This window comes from Rhinolophus sinicus, linkage group LG02 (genome assembly GCF_036562045.2).
Source record: "Rhinolophus sinicus isolate RSC01 linkage group LG02, ASM3656204v1, whole genome shotgun sequence".
Taxonomy (NCBI): Eukaryota; Metazoa; Chordata; class Mammalia; order Chiroptera; family Rhinolophidae; genus Rhinolophus; species Rhinolophus sinicus.
The window spans coordinates 139282174-139300254 of NC_133752.1; the positions used below are offsets into that span (position 1 = coordinate 139282174).

The window sequence follows — 18081 nt, forward strand, 5'->3', positions numbered from 1 at the left end:
GAATGTCAGAGCTGGGGGTGATTCATCATGTGTTGGCAGCACAGTTGTCTCAGTGCCAGTTCCCCATGAGTGGCACAGGGTTATGAGTTGAGCATAATGAGCTGAGCTGTCAACAGCCTGATGGCAAAAACAGGGCACATTTGACCAGTGGATTTAACTTTGTGTCGGCTGTTCGAGCCGTGTTCAAGAGCACAGGGGCAAGTGGGATGTGTGCTTGCCAAAGATTGGCTGTCGAGGTTTTCTTCTCTGGCTAGAAATTAATCTAGCTTTAGATTTGGTGGTAGAAGTTCTTCAAAAGGGCTTTAAGAAAGGAAAAGGTTAGAAGGAAAACTAAAACGGCACAGCATGATCCAGAGGAGACAGAAGGTTACATTATTGGCTTTCAGACATTGGACAAAATAAGCATCGGTTTGCCTGTATGAAGTTGGGAGGGTGTTAAATGCAGATTCTCAAGTGCGACCCGGGGGTGCCCTGCTTCTTCCTGTTCGAGAAGCTGGGGCTGAGGAGCAAATCTAGATGAAGCAGCCCAAGATGTGGTGGCTCTCTGCTTTCTTATGCAGTTCCAGGGCTTTCCCCAAGTGGATCTGGTGCTCTCTGACGTGCTTTGTGTCTTGTCTTTGATAGCCTTACATGAATTCTTTAACATGAGGGCTTTAATGTCTGTTTGGAAAGCTGATGTATCCTCCTGAGATCCCTCTTGTTCTTTTCAGTAATTCTGCAGGACTGTTTTCCAGAGGGAAAAAAAAAGCAGGTTCAAGGCATAATATCCCTTGATTTCATGCCTCAGAGTTTTCTAGGAGCTTTCATTTGATCAGAACGTCTATATCAGGGGTGTCCAAACTTTTTTCAACGCTTTTTACCAAGGGCCATATGCGGTAAAATACACAAACAGCCAGGCCACTCACTCAAGGTGAAGTACGTATTGCCTCACCTGGTTTATTTAAGTAAACTAAATACATTTTTGGAATTTGCTGTGGGCCAATTAACAATGAATTGCGGGCTGCAGTTGGCCCGCGGGCCCAGTTTTGACACCCCTGGTCTATATGTTTAAATCCCAAGAACATTCCTAAACCAACTGTGAGGCTATGACTTACGGACTAACCTAGTTTTGGTCTTGTCAAAGCTTTTTTGGTTCCAATCCATAAGTGAATCTTTGAGTTTATGGTTAGTGATAGAAGCAGTATAATGTTCTTACAATGTGCTGACTTAACCATTTTTCGACTTCATGATGGTGCAGAAGCGACACACATTCAATAGAAACCATCTAGGCTAGGCTGTGATGCGTGCTAGGTTAGGCATATTAAACGCATTTCCAACGTTTGATATTTTCAACTTACAATGGGTTTATCAGGATGTAAGCGCATCGTTAAGTCAAGGAGTGTCTGTACCATTTTAGAAACTTAAAATGCTAATGTTTCTAGAGGTCATTATGGTGATGGACCTATAGTATCTATTCTAATGCTTGGTTGTATAAAAACCAGAGATAGGTATAATTCTCTGTTGAATACGTCATACTCAGTATCCACTTGAAGTCTCCCATCTCCTGATGTAGTATGCTCATTTTGAGATTCTACTTCTTAATCAATACCCTAGAAGGGAAGAGAATTTGTCAATTACTTGCGGAAGGTGTGATCATGTAGCTATCTGGGAAGAAAGAGTCCTGGGATGGTGTTTATGGTACTTGTGCAGAATCTTAGTGCCTCTTGATTTATACCAGAACTTGCAGAGTTTCTGCCCAGAGAGCAAACCACTATTCAGGAGCGCCTCCCATCCATCATGCAGCTGACAGCTCTTAATTCCTGGTGAGACTGGCAATCGACATTTTATATCTCTGTGGGTTTTATTATGTTAGTATTTACTCTTTTTCGTTTCTTATAAAACCGTCTTGACATGTTAGTAATACCTGTGGACTTGGCTTCCCTTTGTTCAGGTTCCGGACATCATGGAGGTCTGTTAGTCACATGTCAGGGTCTTGTTGCCTTGATCTGATTCTGGAGGTCATGTGTCTGCTTGTCTCTTTCCCAACATGATCTCTTCTGTATTCATACCCACTAAGCTGCTCAGCTTGCCTGGGGGCTTGGAACTAGGCAAGGTATCTAACCCGGCTCTCATGTAATCCCTGGAGACATTGGGGGGGAGGGGGGGTTCCTCAGTAACATATGGATTGCCTTTCCCCGGAGCTGCCTGTCGCTGAGTGGTCATTTCTGACAGCTGCCAAGCTACTCTAATTGAGAGCCACGATGTGTGTATCACTCTGCCTTCCTAGCTACCAGGAAGATTTGAAGATGTTTTCTGGCCGTGGGGCTTTTTTTTTTTTTTTTAATCCACATTTGGCCTCTCCTAAGATGATCCGCATTTTCTTAACAGTTTTGAAGACTGTCATTTCCTTTGAGTAAAGAATAGCTTTTCCAGTTGCAAGCTGTTGATTTTGTTTCAGTTTACCTCTTTCATTTCCTCATCTGTAAAATGGGGGAAATACTGCACCATAGGCTTGTGGTGAGCATTAGATGAGGATAAACGCGAAGTACTGGTGCAGAGCCGCTGCTTGGTAAACATTAGTCCTCCCTGTTTCCCCGGTCGGTTGTCTTCACTCCGAAGTTTTCCCTAGCCTGTGACCAAAGTGACTTCTAGCTGTACGCTTAAGTTGTGTAGAGGCCTGCACATTCTGCTCCAGTAGCCACCGGCCACATGTGGCTGTTGAGCCAAAACATGTACTGTGTTTCCCCAAAACTACGACCTGGCTGGACCATCAGCTCTAATGCGTCTTTTGGAGCAAAAATTAATATAAGGCCCAATATTATATTATATCATATCATATCAACCCAGTCTTAAATTATAGTAATATAAGACCAGGTCTTATATTAATTTTTGCTCCAAAAGACGCATTAAAGCTGATTGTACAGCTAGGTCTTATTTTCAGGGAAACACGGTATGAGATAGTCCAAATCGAGATGTGTTGTAGTTGTAAAATGCCAGATTTCAAAGACTTGGTTTAAAAATAGAAAAGTGAAAATCTTAGTAAGTTTTTTGTATTGCCTACATGTTGAAATAGTAATATGTTTATATATCGGGTTAAATATATACAATGGAGTTTCCCCTTTTCCTTTTTCCTTTAATGTGGTCACGAGATAATTTTAAGTTACATATGCGTCTGTGGTCCTATTATGGTTCTGTTTGACAGTATGCTGGTTTAGGTCCTAAAGAGGCATTGCATACAGAAGGAAAATAGTCTAATAAACCAAGGAAATAGGCAAGGTATAAATGCAAGACAGTTATCTTTAATTTCTAGAATGTCTGTTTAAAATATCTAAGTTTTGTGCTCTTTAAGGAAACTTTTATTGATGCACTGTTGGAATAAGTTTTCTGCAGACTTCAAAGCCTACTGCAAACATTTTTTTTTTTTAGCAATGTTGTCACTTTGAAAAACTATGGAAAGGGCTAATCTCCTTGGTGGTAAGCATTCAACCTTCAAGGCATTCAAAAAATGTCAGCTCACTTGAAGTAAAATTTAGTGAATAAGAATAATCAAGTTGGAAAACACTTTGTATAAAATAATTAGACCAACATTTTTTTCATGATTCATAGCAAACTCCAGGCAATCCCAAAGGAGTTTAAAAAAAAAATGTTTTGATCAATAAGTGTGGGTAGAATAAGTATATAACATCCCAGGGGCATATATTACAAATATTGTATTCTTTTGTTTTTTAAATTGTTATAGTTATATTTGAATATATAAATTAGTAAGACCTAAGTATGGGCTGTGCAGAAGATAATAGTAAATGCTGTTTGTCTCGTGGGTGGGGTGAGGGGAAGAGCACAGATCAAAAAGGAACACGGAACCAACTTTTGTAGGTTGCTTATCTTTTTCTCTTTCTCACAGATGCTCGTTTCCAACATTGACTTGGGCCCTACGATTCTGGACATTGCTGGCTATGACCTGAATAAGACGCAGATGGATGGGATGTCTTTACTGCCCATTTTGGTGAGTAGAAGGCCCTCAGGCCTGAGCCAACACTCTGAAATAAATTCCAGGTTGTGTAAGAATTTAAATCTTAAAATTATTAAATGTGGGGAACAGAGAATAGAATTTTTCTCTTATCTGTGGTGGAAAGGAGTTTTCTTTTAAAAAAGACTGATTGAACCACATATGAACAGAGTTCTATTATCCTCCCTTCATCCCCTCTCCCCCCAAAAAATCATCATAAAGTTAAGACAGGTGACAAACTGGGAAAATATTTGCAACATATGTGAAAAAGGGTAATAAATCCTCTAATAGATGAGTTCTTAGCAACAATTAATATCCCAGTAGAAAAATGAGCAAAAGAAGTAACTATTCAACTCACACAGGAGTTAAAAATGGCCAGAGTAAATGCAAAGATTACATGAGTGCTGATCAAAGAAACGCTTAACTGAAGGAGGCCTTTATCACCTGCAGAACTGGCAAAGATTAATAACCCAGTATTTGCAGAAGTCTCGAGAAAATGGAAACTGCTTGGACTCTGTTCCTAAAAGTATACTCAGTATAAGCTATCAGGGGGCTAATTTGACAAGGCATATCACTTCAGAACACACATCAAGCAGTTCCACCTGGGAATTTATTCTAAGAAAACATTCACTCAAGAAGTATCTGAGTACCCACTATGTGTGTGGCACTGCACAGAGCTCATTATAAAAAATGTACATGTAGCATTAACAGAAGAAAATGGAAAACCTAAATATCCAATAGGGAATTGGTTAAATTGTTGCTCAATTAAACAATAGAATATTAAACCAACACTCAGTGATACAGATCTGTATACACTGATGTGGGGAAATGCCTAGTATACACTATGGGGAGAAAAAGGTTTTGCAGCGGCATCTCTTCTCCATTAAAAATGTATTTGAGTATGTTTAAGCATAGAGAAGTTTGGAAGTATCGGTACTAAAATGGGATCTTACTCGCTGATTTGTCTGAATCTATTACAGTTTATTAATATTAGGTAGTCTATGATTCATACAAGAGAACCCAAGTAACTCCCATTAGTTATGAAACATAAGAAACACCCATGAATCCATCTTCCAATTTAAGAACTCAAATACTCCCCATACTGGTGCACCTGCCTGTATGACCCTCCCCATGCTGTCCCTCGCCTGCCCCATGGGAGTGACCACCTCCCTGAATTTCATGGTTATCATTCTCTGGCTTTTATTTTTCAGTCATTATCATGTACATATCCCTAAACAACTTTGATCTTGCTTTGCACTCTAAAAATGACATCCTACTGGATGCCATCTGGGACTTTTTTCAATTCAACATTGTTTCCAAATTGATCCATGTTGGTCACAGATGCCTAACATGCCGTTATACTAATGCATCACAACTCATTACCTGTGTTCTTGTCAGTGTGGCATTTGTGTTCTCGTTTTGTTTTAGGAACAGTGCTGCTCTAGCATTCCTACACATTTCTCTTAGTGAGAGTGTGTGTGTGTGTGTACGTACCCAGGTTATAGGAAGGGCACACATTCATTTCTACAAATAATTCCGAGTTAGTTTACAAAATGGTCATCAGTTTATATTCTCACCAGCAATGCATGTGAATTCCCTTTGCTCTGTATGAGGCTGTCAGACAACTTAAATCTAATGGGTGAAAATGGCCAAAATTATATTTGATCCTACTGTGCATTTCTTATTTATGAGATGAATTTTTTAAGCTTAAATCACTTATTAGTTTAATTTCACTAATTTAAAGTTTACACTAATTTAAATCATTTCACTAAAGTTTTAAAGTTTATAATTCACTAGTTTTTGTATATTCAGGGTTGTGTAACCACACCCTAATCTAATTTTAGAACATTTTCATCACCCCCAAAACAGTAGCAGTCACTCTCCCATTGCCCCCTCTCTCAGCACTAATCTACCTTCTGTCTCTAGATTGGTCTATTGTGGACATTTCGTATAAATAGAGTCATACAATATGTGGCCTCTTGTGACTGGCTTCTTTCACTGAGCATAATGTTTTCAAGAGTCATCCACATTGTAACATGTACATCGGTACTTCATTCCTTTTCATGGCTGAACACTATTCCATTTTACGGATATACCACATTTATGTATTCATTCGTCAGTTGATAGACATTTGAATTGTTCCCCCTTTTTGGCTCTTATTAATGCTGCTATGAACATTTGTGTATAAGTTTTTGGTGGACAGATGTTTTCCGTTCTCTTGGATATATACCTAGGAATAGAATTACTGGGTTAGGTGGTGACTTTATGTTTAACCTTTTGAGGAACTGCTATATTGTTTCTAAAGCAACTACACCATTTTATATATTCCCACCAGCGGTATACAAGGGTTCCAGTTTCTCCACATCCTTGCCAACACTTGCTGTTATCTTTTTATTATAGGGGATATGAAGTGGCATCTCATTGTGGTTTTGATTTGCATTTCCCTAGTGACTAATGATGTTGAACATCTTAGCGTGTGCTTATTTGTATATCTTTGAAGAAATGTCTGTTCAGATTCTTTGCCCATTTCTAACTGGGTTTTTGATCAGTGAATCATTTTTCATTTACGCCTTTTGTGTTTCTTCCCTGTGAAATGCCTGTTTTGACCATCATATTCTTCCTGTTTGTGACTTGTCTTTTCCCTATGCTAAGATATGAGAACACAGAAGTTGAATATATAAATCGTCTCTTTTATTGTTAGTGTTCTTTGAGTCTTGTTTACAAAAATGCTTCTGAAGCCTGAGGTCAGAAAACAATTCTCCAAATTATCTTCTAAAAGTTTTTGCTTACAGTCAAGTCCTCAATATATCTACCATTGATTTTCTTGTACGGTTTGAGTCAGGGATCCAATTTCAATTTTTTCTCTGTAAATATTCAATTGTCTTTTCCATTCCATAGATCTGTCTCTGTACCAGTATCTCATCTTGTTATAAAGCTGTATAATTAAATCTTTGTATAGGCACACCTCTCTCATTGTTCTTATGAGGATCCTAGCTACTTCTTTTATATAAACTTCAAAAACAGCTTTTCCGATTACCTGAAAAATCATGTTGGGCTTTTGGTTGGAATTGAAAAGTTGTATCTTTTAACTTTCTCTCTACAAGTCTTATACTGCATACTGTCAGGGCATGGGCAAGCCGCCCCAAGATATCCCACAGTGGCACATTGATTATTTTGAATTAAAGTTACTTAAGAAACTGCCCCTGCAAGAAGAAAACCCTGACCTTTCTATCCCCCCAAAAGCAGGTGACTCTCCCATGTGAGACATGCCCTACCTGTTTCTGAGGGTTGAAAGATGAACTTATCACAGAGCTAAAAGGTTCCAGAGTCAAAAGCTTGTGTAAACAAGGCTCCTACCACCTTTACTAATTTCCTACCCCAGCCCAAACTTTTAGATTCCTCACTGATGATACTCCAACCTGGCTTCCATTCCTTTGCAGTGAGCACGAATTTTATTTGTCCTGTCAGTTTCTCACAAATTGATTGTTTCTTTGTCTAAAAAGTATAAAAGGGTGCCTGGTTCTATCATTACTTTGAGCCTCATTTTATGATCTGAGCATCATATTGTGATTCTCCTGTGCGCACGTATTAAATTGGTTTTTCTCTTAACTTAGTCTTGTGTCAGTTTTACTATTTTACTAGTCCAGCCATAAGCACTAAAGGAGGGTGGCAGGGGAAGTTCTCCCCCTCCCCAATAAGTTCATGTATGTATATGGTGTCTTCATTCTGACCATCAAGAAATACTTTGAACCTATTACAGTCCTTAGCACCACGGCCCTGTTTAATATTTGTTAGTTCTTGTCCCTGTGTGTATTAAGCTATAAGTATCTTAGTATGCGCTTAGCATAGCTCTTCCCCAGAGTTTACGGACAGTATTGTTACCGTAATCTGGACGTCTGGCACCTGGCACTGTGACTGATTCTTGCTCGGTTACCTTGTCGGTTTATCTTCCTGACCTGCCTCACAGAAGTCGTCTTGGGGAGTAACTATTAAATTCTCAAAGCATTTGACCATCACTTGTAAGGGCTGTAAATACCAATCATGATTCTCAGAAGCCTTCACATGCATCGATTTGAGTCATTCCCTTTAGTTACTGAATGAACAGTCTAAGTAGTTGTGACTCCCAAGCCCCCTTTAGCACAATAAATAACTTTGTGATCCTTTGCACAGTCCGTATGCCTCACAGGAACCACCTTTGCTCTTCTTTCTAGAAAGGGGCCAGTAATGTGACTTGGCGATCAGATGTCCTGGTGGAATATCAAGGAGAAGGTCGTAACGTCACCGACCCGACATGTCCTTCCCTGAGTCCTGGAGTGTCTGTGAGTAATAGCTTGAGTGGGCTTAGACAGCGCCCTCACTGTTGCACAGTAAGACATTGGTATAGGTGTGTCAAGTATTGAAACCTTTACTCCGAGGGCTACTCCTCTGTCACTTGACTATGGGAGATTAGTCGATGCACAAAGGTTAAATTCAATAATCCTGAAAATAAAAAAAGTAATAATCCTGGAAATGATGCTGCTGACCTATTGTCAGAATGTACCCTTTGCATTCTTCCAGTTTTTCTAACAAGTGCACGTATCTGTCCATCTTCTTTCCTTCTCAGTACCCCGTCACGTTTTTCTACCCTTCCCGATAGTGGTACCATGTTTTTATCAGGGATGTTATCAGTGGGATCCAGTAGAGAGATGGGGCTCCCACCTGGAGCTGCGCCTTCGCGAGTGTCTTACATTGGTGGCAGCCAGGCTGGTCACAGAGGTGGAAACAGAGACATTGGCCTCGCTTTGGAGAATAGAAAACGGGCTTCCATTTGGACAGTGTTACGATATTGTTAAGAACCCACCATAAGTTGGTATGGAAGACATGAAGAAATAAGAGTGAGGTCCTATTTAGTGATAAGAACACTCATAAGTAACCACAGATGATTGCACAAAGCTCATTTTAGCCTGTTTCTCCAACGCTTTAGGATGGCAGTTCCTCACCTGCCTTAGAAGTGGCTCATTCGCGTATTGATTTCTTCTCCTTCCCAACCATACATTATACAGATGCCCTTTACAACTAATGATTGACAGGGATGGCAGCTGTCTACAAACACACACCACAGCCACGTGGTCCTTAATCAAGTTTGCTGTCAGTAAGGAACAAAGCCTCGCATCTATTTTTGATCCTCTGGAAGGCTTTCTAATTTCTCTCCATTCTGTATGTCTGGTTTGAGCCCCCCTGGTTGCCCCTATAGGCAGGTAGTACTTGTTACTATAGAAGAAGTGTCTTTGTTGAATGTTTTCAATATCCCTACAGCAATGTTTCCCAGACTGTGTGTGTGAAGACTCTTATAACAACACCTATGCTTGTGTGAGGACCGTGTCGGCGCTGTGGGACTTACAGTACTGCGAGTTTGATGACCAGGAGGTAAGAGGCCCTGCTGCCTCCCCTGCCCGGGCGTGTGTGTCTGTGGCCCCTGCTTTGTTGCCTGGACTTGGTGGCAGAAGAGCAATTCCAAGAATACTCTCTAGGGAAGCTGTGTTTCTCATCTGTATTTCCACTTAGGTTTCCTTAAGAAAATAGAATTCCCCAAGGCCATCCTTCACTTCTCTGGGCCCTTTCTGGATGGGGCTTCCTCCACGCCCACCACCACCCAAACATACACTTTACATGCACGGGTCACTTTTTCCAAATACTGCAGACTAGTCTGATTGTTTCCCTGCTAGTTTGGGTTGCGAGTAAGACACCTCAGCTTGTTCAGAAACGTCTGTCCACGGCCGAGTCCAGTGCTGCTCAAATAGATTCGCAGTGGGGGTCCGAGGCGGGACGAGGAGCTCCCTCCTTGGAAGGAGGTGGCTTTTAGCCAGTGCCGGTCAGTGTGGATCAGCTGAAGGACCACACGGACAGTCCCTTGTGGTGTCACACTGTGTATCGGCGGGGGCCAAGCTGCCCCACCGAGCAACCCACACCGTGCCCTCTGGGGCCAGTGCTCGCCATGCTTCTCAGACAGCGGCTCGCTCGCCATTCTCTTGTAGCTTATAAGCGCTTTGAACGACAGGCAGGAGAGCTCCCCTCAAACTCAACTCCTGTTCCCCTTCCCCCATTATGTTTTTATCAGTCTGGTCACTGTAAGTGGTGGTCTGAGGGCAGCCACTTGAAGCCATTACAGGCCAAATGTACCTACCGTCTTCCTAGCCTGTCCGTTGACACCACTTTGGAGGACAAAGTACAGGCTGGGCGGAAATAGTACATAGAAATAATAGTATTGTATCCTTCGGCCAACTATGTTCACAACTGTTTTTTTATAATAGGAGAATTTAACATTTGTATAACATAAGCTAGAATACTTCCATGTTTATTCTCATGTGAATCTTCACAATTCTAAGACAAAAACAAACCTTCAAATGTCAACTCCCACTCAGTAACTTTATTGCTATGTCTAGTTTCTGAGACCTTGCTAGATGAGGGTCCTGCCTTCTGCTCTCTGCTCTAATTTCAGAAAGTAATAAATCCCCTCCTGACTCTGCCTGGAACAGGCCCCTTTCTAGCACGTAGGCCAGAGACCCGACGTAATTGAACCCCAGAACAGATGCTCCATTGTCTCATATTATAAACCCTGGAGCTCTGGGAGGAGCTTGAGACCAGATGATACTCTCCTGGGCCTTCGTTGTGGTCTCCCTCCTCCCTCTCCATTTAGAAATAATTCACGAGGAGTATTTCATTCAATGTAACCCTTGCTCTTTTCTCTCATCCATCCTTTCATTTCCTGTAGGTGTTTGTAGAAGTCTATAATCTGACTGCAGACCCACACCAAATCACAAACATTGCGAAAAGTATAGACCCAGAGCTTTTAGGGAAGATGAATTATCGGCTGATGATGTTACAGTCCTGCTCCGGTGTGACCTGCCGTACTCCAGGGGTGTTTGACCCCGGGTAAGTTTCCATTTTCTTCACTGCCTTTGCCAAGGTGTCTCTAGCAGTCTTGCTGTTGTTGAAGGCAGAGGGGGCCTGACGGGTCCTTTTCGTTTGGAGTGGAGCTGTTTCTCCTTCTTCTGCTTTCGAGTGGGATACTGTGACTTAGTGCCTCAGTCTGCGGTGCTGGGAGCAGTAGCTGTTAGAAACTTCCGCTTTTTAGTGCCAGTAGAGGCATAGCCCATTTCACCACTGGGCTCTTCTGCCTCCCCGCCTGGCTGGCATGCTTGTTATGGTACCATTTGATTGCACTGCTGCCACCTGGGGCTTTTGTAAAGTAATTGACGAAGTGCTACCCTGTCCCCTAGCACTTCTGAGAGCGTATGCTTTCATTTCCCAGAAACCCTAATTATAAAAATGTGAATGCTTGCCAGTACATTTGTTAGACACAGACAATGGAATGGAAGGTATAAACCCTTGAATATTGAAATATTTAAGCCCACGTCAATATATGAAGGTAGAAAAGATGTTTATCAGACCTACTAAGGCAGCTCTGTTCCTTCCAATCTCATTCCTCTTGCACAGTAACTTTTCACCAGTAACACGGCTCAGCACACCATACATTTGAGCTGCCTATGGCAAGAAGCCTATCATCTTCTGCTTGAAAATTACGGAATTAAAAATCAAACTTGCCTTGGGAAAGGATTATGTCAGTTCTTATACTCTGTAGGGGAGAGGGAAGAATGATGTCCTAAACTGATGGAAAGCAGTAACTTGATTAGCCGTCTTTATAAGTGATATCTTCAGTCCAAATCAGTGAGGTAGTAGGTGAATGAGCAGAGAAACTGGAGTAGAGACTACTTCATAAAGAAATGTAATACTTTTAAATACAGTCGACCTTTGAACAACATGGATTTTGAACTGCATGGGTCTACTTATATGTGGATTTTTTTCAATAAATACAGTTGGTCCTTCATATCTGAATTTCGTATCAGCAGATTCAACTAACCACAAATCAAAAAGTATTTTTGCATTCCCAATCACTGATGAAAAATATGTACTGTTTTCAATACGTGGTTGATTGAATCTGTGGGTGCGAAAGGCCAACTGTAGAGTCAAAAGTTACACTCGGTTTTCAACTGTGTGGGGCTTGGCACCCCTAACCCACATGTGGTTCAAGAGTCAACTGGAGTCTATACAGAGCCAGAGACATGGATGCCAGTAAACTAAAACTAGGTAACAGTATAAAAAGACAGTAGTTACCATAATTTTATATCATTTAATCTAAACCTTGTTTACATGGATAATCATGTTAATGCACTAATTGGTCAAGCATTCTGACCGCCCAGCTTTGGTCTTTCCTCCATGTTAGTGAGAAGTGGATCCTCGCTTGGTTCAGTCTCTAAGGTGAAAAACAAGACTTCTAGTGGACACATGCTGATGGCGCAGTTTCCAACAGCTCCTTTTGCCCAGAATGTTTTATTAAACCAAATCAAGTTAGACGTCTGTAGCAGTCTCTGGCTGGCTCTCGGGGCTCTAGGCCCACATCTGACTAAGTCCTAGAGGGTCAGGGGACTCGCACCCCTTGCACTATGTTATGTTGGCCCTGAGCCCCGAGCAGCTGCTGCGACAGCGTGAACCGGCATCCATGGGGCCGGGGCCGGGCAGCAGCTGCCGGGTTTCTTCTGAGCGTCTGGCCTTAAGTGTTAGAAGGACTCAACCCCAGAACTTCCATACCGCCCTTATAGCCCAAACACGTCCCAGATTTTGCTGTGTATAATGCACGCCCACGTTTTTGGAACAAACATTCAGGGGAAAAAAAATCTTTTGTTTTCATTTTTTAATTCAAATTTTTATTTGTTTACATTTAGCTGCTTATTTTTTGTGTTATAAAGGCATTTTAGCATTTCTTTTTTAACATATTAGGGTACAAGAAATTTTATGTACCGGTAACAAATTTACGATATTTACTCATCAAAGGCCAAGAACTCTTTGTAAGCAAACTCGTCCTAAGTTCAGCAAAACCAACTATCATGTCCCAGGGTACTATTTTGTATACAGATATCATTATTGATTTCTAGACTTACACTTTTAACTCATAAGCATAAATAAAAGAATAAAAGCATTTATGTAGATACAGTATTGGTACTACCCATGTATCATGTGCATCCATATTTTTCCCTCACAAATTTGGGCAAAAACGTGCACATTATACACAGCAAAATACAGTAAGTTTCAAATGCAGAAGCCGAGCTTGGAATTGTGATTTTTCCCAAGGCTCACTCTGTTAGGAACTGATAGAGTAAGACCTCCTGACTCCCAGGCAAACTTTGTTTGGTTTCTTTAAACTATATAATTGTGTTGCATACATTCTAGAAGCTTATAACTAGGATTCTAGATGCTGCCTGAGCTGTTTAAAGTCAGGTTATAGAAGAAATGCTGTCCTAAACTAATGGAAAGTAGTAACTTACTTGGCCATCTGCCTGTGAAATAATGTCCTCAGTCCAAATTAGAGAAGGGTGTATGTGAATGAGTAAAGAAGCTCGATTAGAGTTTTAGAACTGATTTTTTTCTTTTAAATTCCTTAGCTATAGCTTATTTTCTCTCAAACATTTACGCCTACAGAATCCCACCACCAACCAATCCAGCCACCCACTGTTGGAACACAGCCACACACATTCATTTACATATTGTGTGTGGCTGCTTTTACACTTTGAACAAAGTTGAGTAGTTGGGACAGATGGTATGGCCCACAAACCCTACAATATCTGGCTCTTCACACACACAAAAATTGGCCAGCCCTTGCTCTCAAGTAATACTAAGAGTTTGTCCCAAGAGATAGGAGATAAAAGCAAAATATATTTCTAGCCTGCATGTGTAAAATCTCTTTCCACCCAATCTGTATTCTTTCCATCTGCTAAGTCTCAACTCAAGTTACCATTCAGCATTTACTCTAACTTTCCCTTGGGTGGTAAAATAAGTTTTTTATGTGCCAGACATTGTACTTGAATTGCCTTACTGTTTTATTGGTGGCCAAAGGAATCAGTGACTTACCTAAATTCCTAATGAGCGAGATTCAAACTCATGCCTGAGGTGCACACCTGTACTCTTACCCGCCACAATCTGGGTCGTAACTATCTGGGTCTTAACTTAAAAAACAGAAGGGGTTTGAAACTGCTGGTAGGGCTTTCAGCAAGGGCTCGATTCTTCTTCCATTAGGCTGCTTTGTATCTTAGACATCACCCTTTCCCCCCTCAAAGAAAAACAGCTCAAATCTGACTCCTCCTATAATGCCTTTCAGGATTAACCTCCCTCTGTTTCTTTTCTCCTCTCTACTTCTACTACATTGTTTTGCTTGCTGACTTGTATCGGAAATGCCCCATTGAGAACTCTCATTTTGTACTCCGAACTTTGCCACTAAATTCCCTTCTGGTGATTTAATTGTCCCCTTTATATCTATTTCTTCCTGCCGTCCTTTCCACTTAACATTCGGGATGAAGTACGCAATGGCTAACAACAGTTCATGTGCCATCCTTGCATTTTGCTTCCCCAGGTACAGGTTTGACCCTCGTCTCATGTTCAACAATCACGGCAGTGTCCGGACTAGAAGGTTTTCAAAACATCTGTAGCAACCTCTGCTGTTGGACCCCTGCACGCCTCTTTCTGATGAAGTGATAATACTAAGTGTCTGTAGCTAGTCTTCAAGACCACAGCTGGAAGAGTTTCTGGACTGGCTTTAAGTCCTGTTTTTAAAAGCAACCCGATCGGCTGACTTCCTTGTGCAATGTGTTAAACTGTGAACTCTGCCCATATGTCAGGAGTGGCTGTCCCCGGTCCCTTCACTCACCTGGTAAGGAATGCTCCTGAGGTCTCTGTTCTCTCTGTACCCTTTCTGTTGTGGGGCTGCAGTTCCCGATTATCCCCGTGTGGTCAGTGTCCAAATCTGTAAATCTATTCGGATAAACAGCAATACTTTAGGGGGGGAAATGTTTTTGGTATACAGCTTTGGTACAGAAATCAAAGGACCTGCATAGCATTTCAGATTGAGCACTTCACGATCAAAAAATACTAACTAACATCACATGGCTTAAAGAATAACCATTAGAGCTGAATCATCCGATTAAGAACGAGTCCCATTGATTTTAGATTAGTAGAAATACATTGTTTATAACATCCGTCACATTGTGGTAAGGTTGCAAATTCAAAACGACACTGAGGAAATGTCTCTGCCCAATACTTTCCCCCCTGAGCTCTGAAAAATAAAGTGGCTCAGCTTAGGTATCTCAGCAGAGAAAAAGAAGTTCCCGGGCTTGGTGAAGGTTGTGTTTTCTGAGGGCCTGTGATAGGACAAGTGCCTGTCCAGCAGGGAGACTGGGTGTCAGTCCCACCGGTGCAGTTGTTTGGACTCTGCATTTTGCTGACATTCTGTTCATTTGTTAAGATAAAAGTTAATGCAATGTACCAACTACTTTACTTCCTTCCCTTTCAGATAAGTTCTGCCTGAGATTTTGGAGGCTTGTGTAATTTGGGCCCCATTGACTAATTCCCCGGTCAAAACCAGATCTTGTTGAGGTTTCCTCGTGGTTTAGAACGCCTACATTTGTATGTTTCTTGGCTCAGACCAGTCCCGTTTCCACCATTTTCTTCACAAGGCTAATTGGTGGTCGGACAGCAGGGGAGGGGGAGGAGCTGTGGTGTATGACGTGTTCGGCCCAGGCAGCAGTGATGTTAGCTCTAAGGTCTTAGGTTGAGCTGTAAGCACAGGTGTGACATGGCCGTAAAGAACTTTCTATCAGAATGCCAGAGAGCTGTGGTGGGTTAACAGCCATTGGGTTTATTCCTTTACCTCATGCAATCCCATTAACTGGGGTGGTATTTAGAGACGAAATAGGCAAATGAAATGAACACCTCTGCTGTGAATGTTTTAGGGAAAGAATTCTTAAAGTTTTGTAACTAAAAGCAAAATACAATGTTGAATATGGGTATCAGCTTTATTCTACACTTTGATTAACATTAATCAGTCAGCTTCCACATTAATACAAGTTGACCGTAGTTATTCCCGAATAAAAAGAAACCAACTCTTACCAGGTCTTGTACTGTGATGTCATATTATTCAATTAATTCATTAATTAATTCATTTTATGATCCTGGTTCCTGAAAGCAAGTCACGTCGGCTGCTTTCATAACATCCATGCCACTCGGCCCTTTTGCTCAGCAGACTTCTGTTTGGGTGGTGGGATGCGGTGAGGCCCTCTCTGGACCTCCACTACATTTGGTACATTTCCTACCTAACTTTTGAGTCACCTCTAATTTGATGAAAAACTTTCTTTGGGACTGGCATCATTCTGGGTCTGTGCTAAAATCATCTTTCACTAAGAGGCGTCAGTTTATATAGCCTAGCAGACTACAAAGCGCACTGAACTTTTCAGAATGTCTATGTACAAGGGACCCACTGCAAAAGGCCTGCCGTGTTTCTATACTGATTTAAATTTTGATTATTTTCCCTTTTAAGAAGGCCAGGCCCATATCTGTGCCCTTCAGGGTAGACAACTGTATACCCCATTAGTAATGAACAGAGGCCATAGGAATGAATAGATTTTGCCTTTTAACATTTCCTATTACAAAGCTCTTCCTCAAATACAAAGGAGGAAACACCTTTTGAACATCTTTGAATTCGACCAATGGTGCTGCTGTTGCAAAATACATTTTTGTCTTTTTTTTAATCAATACTTTTTTTGTCAATACAAATTGACAACACTTGGGGTTTTGTACAAAATAGTAATGATAGCCATGGAAGTTATACCTTAATCTGTGAGATGTTCTTAAATTTATTTTTAAATGCCTAAATTAAAGATTAGTACTTTTTTAACAAAAAAAGATGAATTGTCCCAGGATCCTTATTATGAGAAAGCAAAGAGTATTTCAACTGATCCACCAGAGGAATTCGATGGGAATATTTGGGTTCTTTAGTTTCACTACCACGTAGGTCCCACTGAATTTTGTGAATTCCTATGTTTGCATCATCTGTTCCTGAAGTTATTTTGCCCTGGCTCTGTCACTTCAATCATTTGACTTAGAAAGTGCCCTTCAAAGGACCCTGTTCACTGCTGCACTTTTCAACAAATTAAAATTTATTTCTGTTCTAGTGGAAATGTGTCTTTTGTTTTAGTCCACAAGTAGTAATTTTGACAAGATGTTCTTTCTTGATACTGTTTAATATTTTAATCACTCACCTGGTACTGGAGGATGGGCCGTTTCCACAGTGGGTGCTGTGATCTCAACTTGGCAAGCTCTTCTGTACGTGGTCCCGCTGACAGATACCTGAATGAACACCACATAGAAAAAGTCCTTCCTGATACCTCTTTATATACTTACAGCTTTGGAGAAAAATCATCTTACTTTGGGCAGCTTTACATCAGATAAACTAAGCTCACCTTTGAAGTTGCTTTGCCTTGAGGTCCAGCCGTGTGATCCATTGCCCCCAGTGAGGAATGACTTCATGTGGGAGTTGAAAAACCTTTTTAAAAGGAATAGTTAATATTTTAGGCTTGCAGACCATGTGATCTCTGTTACAACTATTTAACTCTGCTGTTTGTAGCACAAAAGTAGCCCTAGTCAATACTTAACCAGTGAGTGGCTATATTCCAACAAAACTTTATTTCCAAAACAAGTACGCCATGACTTGCCAGCCTCAGACCTAGTAGGTTACCACATATCTTACAAATTTTGAAGGCCAAGTAGAAAAACAAGATGTCAGAGGACTCCCACAAAGTTGACAGATTACTGTCAGAAAAAACAGGTAATTTGAGTATATCACAATGTCAAGCCATCAGCAAGAAAAAGAATATTTATTTGCATAGACTCACAAAGTGTGGCTAAGTACAGGCTCTACCAGATCCAATTTTCTAATTTATCACACCTGTTCCCACTGAGACGCTACCCAGCCCTGCTGAAGCAAATGCCCTACAGAAGTAGTCTCTGTTTCATTTTCTTTCTCTACAAGCAAGGGGTTTAAAGGGCCAGTCATATGCATACCTTGTTGAGGCAAGAACTGCCAACCAGAGAACTCAAAGCCCTCCAGCTGGAAGCACTGTGCTGAGACCACGACTGCTGGCCTGGGAATTATGATGTAAGACAAGATTCAAACATGGGACATGGGAGATTTCCTACAGTCCTGCAGAGTAGACTCAAGAACAGTTCTAAAG

At 41.2% G+C, this 18081-nt stretch overlaps 1 protein-coding gene across 1 annotated transcript in view; it reads left to right on the plus strand.

The window, feature by feature from the left end:
• Window positions 1–17021, plus strand: part of GNS (glucosamine (N-acetyl)-6-sulfatase) — a 39541-nt gene extending 22520 nt beyond the window's left edge. Inside the window, exons 10-14 of the mRNA XM_019732446.2 lie at window positions 3881–3982; window positions 8197–8304; window positions 9281–9391; window positions 10737–10897; window positions 14430–17021. Of these exons, the coding sequence (XP_019588005.2) occupies window positions 3881–3982; window positions 8197–8304; window positions 9281–9391; window positions 10737–10897; window positions 14430–14505 (558 nt within the window). The 3' untranslated portion in view covers window positions 14506–17021. The remainder of the gene's footprint in view (window positions 1–3880; window positions 3983–8196; window positions 8305–9280; window positions 9392–10736; window positions 10898–14429) is intronic.
• The last annotated feature ends 1060 nt before the right edge of the window (window positions 17022–18081 follow it).